Source organism: Oncorhynchus tshawytscha, linkage group LG08 (genome assembly GCF_018296145.1).
Source record: "Oncorhynchus tshawytscha isolate Ot180627B linkage group LG08, Otsh_v2.0, whole genome shotgun sequence".
Taxonomy (NCBI): domain Eukaryota; kingdom Metazoa; phylum Chordata; class Actinopteri; order Salmoniformes; family Salmonidae; genus Oncorhynchus; species Oncorhynchus tshawytscha.
Window position 1 is genome coordinate 19,303,577 of NC_056436.1, and position 13,345 is coordinate 19,316,921.

Below are 13,345 nucleotides of genomic sequence, written 5' to 3' on the forward strand. Positions count from 1 at the left end.
GTGTGTGTGTGTGTGTGTGTGTGTGTGTGTGTGTGTATGTGTGTGTGTGTGTGTGTGTGTGTGTGTGTGTGTGTGTGTGTGTGTGTGTGTGTGTGTGTGTGTGTGTGTGTGTGTGTGTGTGTGTGTGTGAGTGAGACAGAGGGAAGAGAAAGCAACAGAGGGAGAGTGTGTGTGTGTGTGCTTGAGAGAGAGGGAGGAATAGACAGAGGGGGGGGAGAGAGAGAGAGTGTATGAGAGAGAGAACCAATTCTTGTTGCAGCCTATTCATGTGCATAATGCCAAGCGATCCCTGGTACTATAGAGGAGTGGCCTAAAGGTCAAGAATCCCAACTGGGACTCAGAGAACCATGACCCCTGAAATAATCTTAACATGATGTTGGCTTTGCTCATTAGCCCTTGCATGGCTCTGAAAGGGGCCTGCACCAATTCCTCTAGGTTTCCCACCATGAGTTATCCTCTGACGGCCTGCTTTGTTGTTCCAGCAATTGACCTCATTAATAACTTGCTGCAAGTCAAGATGAGGAAGCGCTACAGCGTGGACAAGTCGCTCAGCCATGCCTGGCTACAGGTAAGCTCTCCCTACTACGTACACTCCATACTGCATATATCACAAAATAGTTTTAAAAAGAAGACATTTTCGGCCTGTCTTTCAGCCATCCCTGGCTACAGATAAGCTACCCTTCCATAGCTGCGGAAAGTATGGGTGCTGAGGGTGCTGCAGCACCCCCTGAAAAATTACAATTTTAAAATATATTAATAAAAATATATATTAATAAAAATATATATTTTTTCACAAAAGTACTGGGCCTTTAGTAGTATTATCGGGCTGATATAGACCACAGGAGGTTGGTGGACCTTAATTGGGGAGGACAGGCTCGTGGCAATGGCTGAAGCGGAATGAGTGGAATGGTATCACATACATCAAACATATAGTTTCCATGTGTTTGATGCCATTCCATTTCCTCCGTTTCAGCTATTATTATGAGCCGTCCTCCCCTCAGCAGCCTCCACTGATATAGATGTCTGTAATGCATGGAAGGAAAAAAATCTGCATCTCCACTTAGTTGTATAATTAAGAACAGTATCTTTCAGGATTCAATAGTTGATATTGTAAGAGTAGTTCCCATGCCCCTTTCTCTGCTATTGTCACTCTAATGGAATCCAGAAAGAACAGAACCCTTTCCTCAAAGATTTACATCAAAAGGTGCAAAGTTATGGGCAAAGACACAAAACATCCACATCAAATTAAATTGTTTTCTTGATAAAATAACATCACTTTTTGTGCAATATTAAATTACTATCCTTACAAACCACTTAATGTAAATGTACGTTACTGCATTGTACATAGGCTGGTTATCTAGGTTTGGACCTGTAGACTTTCTATCACCATGATGAAAAACAATGCACAATGCAGTAATTGAGTACATTGAGACATAAGTGGTTTCTGATGTGAGAATGTGGCTCCGTTGGTATAGTGTGGCACTTGCAATGCTAGGGTTGTGGGTTCAATTCCCATGGGGGACCGAACATATGAAAATGTATCCACTCACTACTGAAAAGGAATTAATAAAAATGTTCAGTTTTCACGTATAAAGAAGTTGCTTTTGCGAAGTATTTCAAGAAACTGGATAACATGCAGTACCTGTCAAAAGTTTGGACACAACTACTCATTAAAGGGTATTTCTTTATTTTTACTATTTTCTACGTTATAGAATAATAGTGAATACATCAACATTATGAAATAACACATATGGAATCATGTAGTAACCAAAAAAGTTGTATACAAATAAAAAATATATTGTATATTTGATATTCTTCAAATAGCCACCCTTTGCCTTGATGACATCTTTGCACACTCTTGGCATTCTCTCAACCAGCATCCCCTGGAATGCTTTTCCAACAGTCTTGAAGAAGTTCCCACATTTGCTGAGTACTTGTTGGCTGCTTTTCCGTCCGTCTGTGGTCCAACTCATCCCAAACCATCTCAATTGGGTTGAGTCTGGGTGATTGTGGAGGCCAGGTAATCTGATGCAACACTCCATCACCCTCCTTCTTGGTCAAATAGCCCTTACACAGCCAGAATGTTGTGGTAGCCATGCTGGTTAAGTGTGCCTTGAATTCTAAATAAATCACTGACAGTGTCACCAGCAAAGCACCCCCAAACCATCACACCACCTCCTCCATGCTTCACGGTGAAACCACACATGCAGAGATCATCTGTCTCACAAAGACATGGCGGTTGGAACCAAAAATCTCAAATTTTAACTCATCAGACCAAAGGTCAGATTTCCACCGGTCTAATGTCCATTGCTCATGTTTCTTGGCCCAAGCAAGTCTCTCCTTCTTATTGGTGTCCTTTAGTAGTGGTTTCTTTGCAGAAATTCGACCACGAAGGCTTGATTCATGTAGACTCCTCTGAACAGTTGATGCTGAGATGTGTCTGTTACTTGAACACTGTGAAGCATTTATTTGGGTTGCAATCTGAGGTGCAGTTAACTCTATTGAACTTATCCTCTGCAGCAGAGGTAACTCTGGGTCTTCCTTTCCTGTGGCGGTCCTCGTGAGAGCCAGTTTCATCATAGCGCTTGATGGTTTTTGCGACTGCACTGGAAAGAAACTTTCCTCCTCAATTTTCCTCATTGACGGACTTTCATGTCTTAAAGTAATGTTGGACTGTCGTTTCTCTTTACTTATTTGAGCTGTTCTTGCCATAATATGGACTTGGTCTTTTACCAAATAGGGCTATCTGAATACCTACCCTACCTTCTCACAACACAACTGATTGGCTCAAAGGCATTAAGAAGGAAAGAAATTCCACAAGTTAACAAGGCACACCCTTTAATTGAAATGCATTCCAGGTGACTACCTCATGAAGCTGGTTGAGAGAATGCAAAGGGTGGCTACTTTGTAGAATCTCAAATATTAAATATATTTTCATTTTCATTTGTTTTTGTTTGAATTTTACCCCTTTTTCTCTCCAATTTCGTGGTATCCAATTGTTTTTAGTAGCTACTATCTTGTCTCATCGCTACATCTCCCGTACAGGCTCGGGAGAGACGAAGGTTGAAAGTCATGCGTCCTCCGATACACAACCCAACCAAGCCACACTGCTTCTTAACTTCTTCGATATAGGGGGCGCTCTTTTAATTTTTGGATAAAAAAACGTTCCCGTTTTAAACAAGATATTTTGTCACGAAAAGATGCTCAACTATGCATATAATTGACAGCTTTGGAAAGAAAACAGTCTGATGTTTCCACAGAACTGATGCTACAGGCGAAACCAAGATTAAATTTCAAACAGGAAATGCCCCAGATTTTGAAGGCGCTGTATTCCAATGTCTCCTTATATGGCTGGGAATGCGCCAGGAATGAGCCTACATTTTCTGTCGTTACCCCAAGGTGTCTGCAGCATTGTGACGTATTTGTAGGCATATCATTGGAAGATTGACCATAAGAGACTACATTTACCAGGTGCCCGCTTGGTGTCCTCCGTCGAAATTATTGCGTAATCTCCAGCTGCGTGCATTTTTCCATTTGGTTCAGAGGAGAAACCAAACTGCCACAAATGATTTATCATCGAATAGATATGTGAAAAACACCTTGAGGATTGATTCTAAACAACGTTTGCCATGTTTCTGTCGATATTATGGAGTTAATTTGGAAAAAAGTTTGGCGTTGTAATGACTGAATTTTCGGGGGTTTTTCTTAGCCAAACCTGATGAACAAAACGGAGCGATTTCTCCTACACAAATAATCTTTTTGGAAAAACTGAACATTTGCTATCTAACTGAGAGTCTCCTCATTGAAAACATCCGAAGTTCTTCAAAGTTAAATTATTTTATTTGAATGCTTTTCTTGTTTTTGTGAAAATGTTGCCTGCTGAATGCTAGGCTTAATGCTATGCTAGCTATCAATACTCTTACACAAATGCTTGTGTAGCTATGGTTGAAAAGCAGATTTTGAAAATCTAAGATGACAGTGTTGTTAACAAAAGGCTAAGCTTGTGAGCCAATATATTTATTTCATTTAATTTGCGATTTTCATGAATAGTTAACGTTGCGTTATGGTAATGAGCTTGAGGCTATGATTACGCTCCCGGATACGGGATTGCTCGACGCAAGAAGTTAACACAGCGCGCATCCAACCCGGAAGCCAGCCTACCGGCCAAGCCCTCCCTAACCAGGACGACGCTAGGCCAATTGTGCATCGCCCCACAGACCTCCCGGTCGCGGCCGGTTACGACAGAACCCAGAGTCTCTGATGGCACAGCTGGTGCTGCAGTACAGCGCCCTTAACCACTGCGCCACCCAGGAGACTTGTTTTCATTTGTTAAACACTTTTTTGGTTTCTACATGATTCCGTATGGGTTGTTTCATACTTTTGATCTCTTCACTATTATTCTACAATGTAGAAAATAGTAAAAATAAAGAAAAACCCTTGAATAAGTAGGTGTGTCCAAACTTTTGACTGGTATTGTATATCAAGCAACTATTTTTATATTCCACAAGTATTATCAGATCAACTGTTTTGATCAGATAAGCATCAGACTCAAATTAAAAATTATGGTAAACAGTAATACAAAAAAATCACAAAAGTAGTGCACTGGGCCTTTACTAGTACAGTATGTCTACAACGTGGGGGGAACTCCTTTAAATTGGAGATTTAACAGACAATGTAACAGATAAAATAAATAAAATGGTACTGTACATATCACAAAGGAGTAAGAAGACTTATTGTATTTGGATAAGTTTGTCAGCCATCCATGGCTACAGTACGTATTTTATATAATTTTTTCATTTTAATTTTTTAACCCTGTTTTCTCCCCAATTTCATGGTATCCAATTGGTAGTTACAGTCTTGTCTCCTCGCTGCAATAAGCCGCACTGCTTCTTGACACAATGCCCACTTAACCCAGAAGCCAGCCGCACCAATGTGTCGGAGGAAACACGTGCTCCTGGCGATCGTGTCAGTGTGCACAGCGCCCGGGCCGCCACAGGAGTCGCTAGTGTACGATGGGACAAGGACATCCCTGCCTGCCAAACCTTCCCCTAATCCGGATGACACTAGGCCAATTGTGCGCCGCCCCATGCGTCTCCCGGTCGTGGCCGGCTGCGACAGAGCCTGGACTCAAACCCAGAATATCTAGTGGCACAGCTAGCACTGCGTTGCAGTGCCTTAGACCACTGTGCCACTCGGGAGGCCGGCACAGTAAGTCTGTCAGCCATCTATGGCTACACTAAGTCTGTCAGACCCCCCTGGCTACACTGAGTCTGTCAGCCATCCATGGCTACACTAGATCTGTCAGACCCCCATGGCTACACTAAGTCTGTCAGACCCACCTGGCTACACTAAGTCTGTCAGACACCTCTGGCTACACTAAGTCTGTCAGACCCCCCATGGCTACACTAAGTCTGTCAGATCCCCCTGGCTACACTAAGTCTGTCAGACCCCCCTGGCTACACTAAGTCTGTCAGCCATCCATGGCTACACTAAATCTGTCAGCCATCCATGGACACTAAGTCTGTCAGCCTGGCTACACTAAGTCTGTCAGACCCCCTGGCTACACTAAGTCTGTCAGATCCCCCTGGCTACACTAAGTCTGTCAGACCCCCCTGGCTACACTAAGTCTGTCAGACCCACCTGGCCTGGTCTACCTCTGGCTACACTAAGTCTGTCAGACCCCCTGGCTACACTAAGTCTGTCAGATCCCCCTGGCTACACTAAGTCTGTCAGACCCCCTGGCTACACTAAGTCTGTCAGCCATCCATGGCTACACTAAATCTGTCAGACCCCCTGGCTACACTAATCTGTCAGACCCCCTGGCTACACTAAGTCTGTCAGATCCCCCTGGCTACACTAAGTCTGTCAGCCATCCATGGCTACACTAAGTCTGTCAGCCATCCATGGCTACACTAAATCTGTCAGACCCCCATGGCTACACTAAGTCTGTCATGGACACTAAGTCTGTCCCCTGGCTACACTAAGTCTGTCAGACCCCCATGGCTACACTAAGTCTGTCAGACCCCCTGGCTATGGTAAGTCTGTCAGACACTCCTGGCTACACTAAGTCTGTCAGACACCTCTGGCTACACTAAGTCTGTCAGATCCCCCTGGCTACACTAAGTCTGTCAGACCCCCTGGCTACACTAAGTCTGTCAGACCCACCTGGCTACACTAAGTCTGTCAGACCCCCTGGCTACACTAAGTCTGTCAGACACCTCTGGCTACACTAAGTCTGTCAGATCCCCCTGGCTACACTAAGTCTGTCAGCCATCCTGGCCCCTGGCTACAGGTAAGTCTGTCAGACCCCCATGGCTACACTAAGTCTGTCAGACCCCCTGGCTACACTAAGTCTGTCAGATCCCCCTGGGTACACTAAGTCTGTCAGACACCTCTGGCTACACTAAGTCTGTCAGACCCCCTGGCTACACTAAGTCTGTCAGATTCCCCTGGCTACACTAAGTCTGTCAGCCATCCCCATGGCTACACTAAGTCTGTCAGCCATCCATGGCTACACTAAATCTGTCAGACCCCCATGGCTACACTAAGTCTGTCAGACCCCCTGGCTACACTAAGACTGTCAGACCCCCATGGCTACACTAAGTCTGTCAGACCCCCATGGCTACACTAAGTCTGTCAGACCCCCATGGCTACACTAAGTCTGTCAGACCCCCTGGCTACACTAAGTCTGTCAGACTAAGTCCCCCTGGCTACACTAAGATCCCCTGTCAGAGTCTGTCCCCCCTGGCTACTAAGTCTGTCAGCCTAAGTCTGTCAGACCCCCTGGCCCCCATGGCTACACTAAGTCTGTCAGATCCCCCTGGCTACACTAAGTCTGTCAGACCCCTGGCTACACTAAGTCTGTCAGCCATCCATGGTCACTAAGTCTGTCAGACCCCCCCCTGGCTACACTAAGTCTGTCAGACCCCCTGGCTACACTAAGTCTGTCAGATCCCCCTGGCTACACTAAGTCTGTCAGACCCCCTGGCTACACTAAGTCTGTCAGACCCCTGGCTACACTAAGTCTGTCAGACACCCTGGCTACACTAAGTATGTCAGACCCCTGGCTACACTGGCTACACTAAGTCTGTCAGATCCCCCTGGCTACACTAAGTCTGTCAGATCCCCCTGGCTACACTAAGTCTGTCAGATCCCCCTGGCTACACTAAGTCTGTCAGCCCCCATGGCTACACTAAGTCTGTCAGCCCCCTGGCTACACTAAGTCTGTCAGACCCCCTGGCTACACTAAGTCTGTCAGACACCTCTGGCTCAGACCCACTAAGTCTGTCAGACCCCCTGGCTACACTAAGTCTGTCAGACCCCCTGGCTACACTAAGTCTGTCAGCCCCCCTGGCTACACTAAGTCTGTCAGACCCCCTGGCTACATAAAGTCTGTCAGATCCCCTGGCTACACTAAGTCTGTCAGACCCCCTGGCTACACTAAGTCTGTCAGACCCCCTGGCTACACTAAGTCTGTCAGACCCCCATGGCTACACTAAGTCTGTCAGACCCCCTGGCTACACTAAGTCTGTCAGACCCCCTGGCTACACTAAGTCTGTCAGACACCCTGGCTACACTAAGTCTGTCAGACCCCCTGGCTACACTAAGTCTGTCAGACCCCCCCCTGGCTACTAAGTCTGTCAGCCATCCATGGCTACACTAAGTCTGTCAGACCCCATGGCTACACTAAGTCTGTCAGACCCCCTGGCTACACTAAGTCTGTCAGACCCCCCTGGCTACACTAAGTCTGTCAGACCCCCATGGCTACACTAAGTCTGTCAGACCCCCATGGCTACACTAAGTCTGTCAGATCCCCCCACTAAGTCTGGCTACACTAAGTCTGTCAGACCCCTGGCTACACTAAGTCTGTCAGACCCCCTGGCTACACTAAGTCTGTCAGATCCCCTGGCTACACTAAGTCTGTCAGCACTAAGTCCTGGCTACACTAAGTCTGTCAGACCTAAGTCCTGGCTACACTAAGTCTGTCAGACCCCCCCCTGGCTACACTAAGTCTGTCAGAGTCTGTCCCCCTGGCTACACTAAGTCTGTCAGACCCCCTGGCTACACTAAGTCTGTCAGATCCCCTGGCTACACTAAGTCTGTCAGCTACACTAAGTCTGTCAGACCCCCTGGCTACACTAAGTCTGTCAGATCCCCTGGCTACACCTGGCTACACTAAGTCTGTCAGATCCCCTGGCTACACTAAGTCTGTCAGCCCCATGGCTACACTAAGTCTGTCAGACCCCCCTACACTAATCCATGGCTACACTAAGTCTGTCAGCCCCCCTGGCTACACTAAGTCTGTCAGACCCCCATGGCTACACTAAGTCTGTCAGACCCCCTGGCTACACTAAGTCTGTCAGTCTACACTAAGTCTGTCAGACCCCCATGGCTACACTAAGTCTGTCAGACCCCCTGGCTACACTAAGTCTGTCAGACCCCCCCCTGTCAGCTACACTAAGTCTGTCAGACCCCCTGGCCAGTCTGGCTACACTAAGTCTGTCAGACCCCCATGGCTACACTAAGTCTGTCAGACCCCCTGGCTACACTAAGTCTGTCAGACCCCCTGGCTACACTAAGTCTCAGACCCCCATGGCTACACTAACCCCCTGGCTACACTAAGTCTGTCAGACCCCCTGGCTACACTAAGTCTGTCAGACCCCCACCCCTGTCAGACCCCACACTAAGTCTCAGTCCTGGCTACACTAAGTCTGTCAGACCCCCTGGCTACACTAAGTCTGTCAGACCCCTGGCTACACTAAGTCTGTCAGACCCCCTGGCTACACTAAGTCTGTCAGACCCCCTGGCTACACTAAGTCTGTCAGACCCCCTGGCTACACTAAGTCTGTCACTAAGACTGTCAGACCCCCTGGACACTAAGTCTGTCAGCCCCCCTGGCTACACTAAGTCTGTCAGATCCCCTGGCTACACTAAAGTCTGTCAGCTACACTAAGTCTGTCAGACCCCCTGGCTACACTAAGTCTGTCAGATCCCCTGGCACCTAAGTCTGTCAGACCCCTGGCTACACTAAGTCTGTCAGATCCCCCCTGGCTACACTAAGTCTGTCAGATCCCCCATGGCTACACTAAGTCTGTCAGCCCCCATGGCTACACTAAGTCTGTCAGATTCCCCCCCCATGGCTACACTAAGTCTGTCAGATCCCCTGGCTACACTAAGTCTGTCAGATCCATGGCTACACTGGCTAAGTCTGTCACACTAAGTCTGTCAGACTAAGTCCCCCCCTGGCTACACTAAGTCTGTCAGACCCCCATGGCTACACTAAGTCTGTCAGATCCCCCTGGCTACACTAAGTCTGTCAGACCCCCTGGCTACACTAAGTCTGTCAGATCCCCTGGCTACACTAAGTCTGTCAGATCCCCCTGGCTACACTAAGTGTGTCAGACCCCCATGGCTACACTAAGTCTGTCAGACCCCCATGGCTACACTAAGTCTGTCAGATCCCCATGGCTACACTAAGTCTGTCAGATCCCCCTGGCTACACTAAGTCTGTCAGACCCCCATGGCTACACTAAGTCTGGCAGATCCCCCTGGCTACACTAAGTCTGTCAGACCCCCCTGGCTACACTAAGTCTCTCAGACACTCCTGGATACAGGTAAGCCCTACAGCAAGAGAAATGAGAGACATGAGTTTGTCATCCAACAGCCGCAAAAAATCCTACAAAATTATTTTTTTTGACACAATCAAAAGAATACAATTGAAATCTTAGGCTAATGCTAACTACTGTGTCCCTGCCAATGATGTCCTTCTCAGGACTACCAAATGTGGCTGGACCTACGTGGCCTAGAATGGAAGATGCACGAGCGCTACGTCACGCATGAGAGCGATGACACCCGCTGGGAACGCCACGCTGAGCAGCACGGCCTGACGTACCCCGCCCACCTCGTCAACCCACACGCCGATGTCAGCGAGGGGGTGGAGCCTGACCCCGAGTCGGAGGAGGTGGACTCCATGGCGGCCCTCAGCGACAGAGTCAGCGTGATGTGAATACTGTAAATGCAGGGATACTGTCCCCTTAAGAGTCAACGTGCTGTAGTACTGAACACTGCTGCCTCTGCCCCCTTAAGAGCCGTCTCACTCCCTCCACAACACAACACACCACAGCACAACTAACTGACTGACTGACTGAGTCCTCCATTCCCAGCCAGCAGCTAGGGGCTCGATATCCAAACTCTGCCTTTAAACTAACTGCCTAACTAACAAATAATCCAATTTCTAATTGTCTGTATATGAGTCAATCAGGTGTATTGCCTCCCTGCCTCATGAAAGACAATCTAACTACTTATACTGTAAAACTCTGGGTGTGAAGGATCATCCAGGTGTCAACAGCAGCAAACAATCCCCCCAAAAAGCCAGCGAAACGATTTAGTCAAAACCAAAATGAGATGTGTTTCACTGTGATTGGGTGCGACCCAACGAGACAGCTCAGGACTAACCTTAGCGGTATTAAGAGTGAGAACTGATACTATTATTACTCAAGTTTTATCTCACTCTTGAATGTACCTTTATATGATGACATGATAAGAATTCACAGAAAACCAGTATAGCCAGAAATGGTGGAAAGACAAAGACAGAGAGGGAGATAGAGATAGAGAGCGGACGCTGTCGGCTTCAAGAGTGTGGAGGCAAAATCCTGAGGCCTGGATACAGAGAAACAGTGAATGTAGAATACCTGTAAGCATTTGTTCTCATCATGAGCTAGCTGCTTTTCTAGTCTATAGTGTTGAAATGTGTTCATGATGTGATGCTGAATGTTGCGTATGTGGCTACTGTACAGTATGTTTGTGCTCTTTGCGCGATTGCAACCAGCCTTTAATGCATTTTTGCCTACAGGGAATACATTATTTTCTCTGGCTACACATTTAAATAAATATATTTCAAAGCTGATATGTAAGTCTTTAATACCATGGATTTATTACATGATTTGTGAGCTTGCTTTACACACACCCCAATGCCTCATGCCTTATATTTTGACCTACATTTGAGTACACTGGCAACAGGAGTTATTGAGAACATATGTTTACAAATTGCAAGTTATTTTAAACATGGCACCCATACTCATGCTGCATCTTCATCCATAGTTTAGGGGGACTGCATGAAGAATGAGCATGGAGAATCAGGGAGAAAGATGAGGGGAAAAGAGCCATTCCCCATACTGGGAGAAGAAAGTCAAGCCAGAGGTGAGACAAAACCATATGCACATTGGCTGAATGCCACTGATGAGAGAGAGACACTATCAGTCACTTGGAGATTCATGTTGAGATTACATGTATATGATTGAGAGCTGGTTGAATCGGATGGTTTATTATTGGTATGAAGGCCTAGGTACAGTAGGTTGGGTAATTCATTCTGGGGACTAATTCGTAATCAATTTCCAGAGATATACATTTATGTATTATTATTTAAGAGATAAGTTATCCGTTTTCATACTTTGGAGATATGAAGGCACATAACAACTTATGCTGGTTTATACTGGCACATTGGAAAGTTACACGCACTGTTGAATGTACAACAATTACTATTCTACCATGAGATGGCGCTCAATACAACATGTTTTCCGTTAGTCAATGGATCAGGGTCCACGAATACCTACTTCTGTGTTTAGTTGGGCACCAAGGGCCACAAGAAAAACATACAAAATTAAGAAAGACGGTAAATGAAAACATGCATTCCATACAAGACAAAAATATGAATATTATGAATTACCAGCCTTGTGACTATTATAGGAAACCCAAACAAATAAGAGCAGAAGTGATTCCTTCAAGTAAAATGATTTGCAAACACTAAGACGTATGTTTCCATCGAACATTTAACTATTAAGGAATAAAAACACGTTTAAGGTGCATCCTTCCATAAATACTACCCTGCTAAAACTACCATAAACTTAAATTACCAAGGTAATTTCTTAAAAATATTTTATTGGGTGGATTAGAACCAGCGCAAGTTTTTTTTGATTTATCTCATAGTTTCTGTTGAACATAAAGGAATGCTGTGTGCACTTCTCGGCATGATTGCCAAAATAGTGGACGAGGTTGTACACTTTGCCTTCTTTGAAAGCTTGGTCAAATCAAGATTACCTACCGGTATGTGGCATATCGAAACAGAAAAATGCAGCAGAGAAGCCATCTCCTCTATAAGGATTGATTTTGAAATAATGAATAATGAATAATTAGTATTGTTGACTTATTGCAAACATTATTACAAACATATCACAAATTGTAAACTGTAGCCATATTCGATAAGAGTCAGCAATACATTTTTGGAAAGGCAGGATATTCACTTGTTATGGCTGGTTATAGGCTATACTCTAATTTGGGTGTGCCTACACGATTCTTCGGGTATAACAATAATGCAACGAAAATTACAGTTTAGTCTCCCGAGGATTTGATTAATTAAGGGACGAAATTCGAGACACCGGTCATTACCAATATTCAGATGCTTGAAATAAGAAACTAACTTAGCACAATTGTAATTATTATTGTTTTTATTAAATATTGTATTACCATTAGCATATTGTTATTATTACTTAGACATTTAACTGATTGTATTATTGATTATAATGTATAATTAATTATTATTAGGCCTACATTATTATTAACAATGTTATTTTTGTTGCTGTTATTATAAGATCATTATTGTTATTTTAATAGACTAACATAATCTTCATACCATTATTTTCAAAGAAGATTTACTAATGCATAAAAAATACATCAAACATTATAACATGATAATGATATTTATTTTGCGGGAGATATTCCACAAATAAACGAGAATTCAAATCTTGTGTCTAGCCTTCCGACACAGCGTGCACGATCAATCAAAGAGAACCAAACAGATATCTCAATAATGATAATCAATTCAAACAGGAAAATGTATGAAACACAATACAAAGGATGGAACCAATGTTTAGGCCCTACTGGTGAATGAAAATCTCACCTCGAATAGCCCTCATCGGCAGTGGCCCCCCATGTCTGCAAAATAAATGGGCCTAAATAAATCACATTCACATAATTTCATGAATTAATCTGCATATTCTACTTCTGTTTGTAGCATTTTATTAACAACAGAAGAGAGCTGTCGACAACGTGTAGGCTATTTAATAGCTGGTTTTGCCGTAGAAGATATGTAGACTAGTGTATATGCTAATGAGAAATCACAAGTTCTACCGATGATAAACCGTATGTTCTGTTTCCAGATAACATGCTGAATGGGATTGTGGCATTAGTAGCCTAACTCGTTTATTCATTCTTTTCCAATTGTTGGCACAAATAATAATTCCACCAAAAGGAAAAGAAAAAAGCTCAATGATGTAGTACTTCTGTTAGA

At 44.7% G+C, this 13,345-nt stretch overlaps 1 protein-coding gene across 1 annotated transcript in view; it reads left to right on the forward strand.

The window, feature by feature from the left end:
* The window catches only part of LOC112256830 (serine/threonine-protein kinase D1-like), a 50,370-nt gene extending 39,464 nt beyond the window's left edge, over window positions 1-10,906 (forward strand). The window contains exons 18-19 of the mRNA XM_024430362.2: window positions 483-568; window positions 9,773-10,906. Of these exons, the coding sequence (XP_024286130.1) occupies window positions 483-568; window positions 9,773-10,006 (320 nt within the window). The 3' untranslated portion in view covers window positions 10,007-10,906. The remainder of the gene's footprint in view (window positions 1-482; window positions 569-9,772) is intronic.
* The last annotated feature ends 2,439 nt before the right edge of the window (window positions 10,907-13,345 follow it).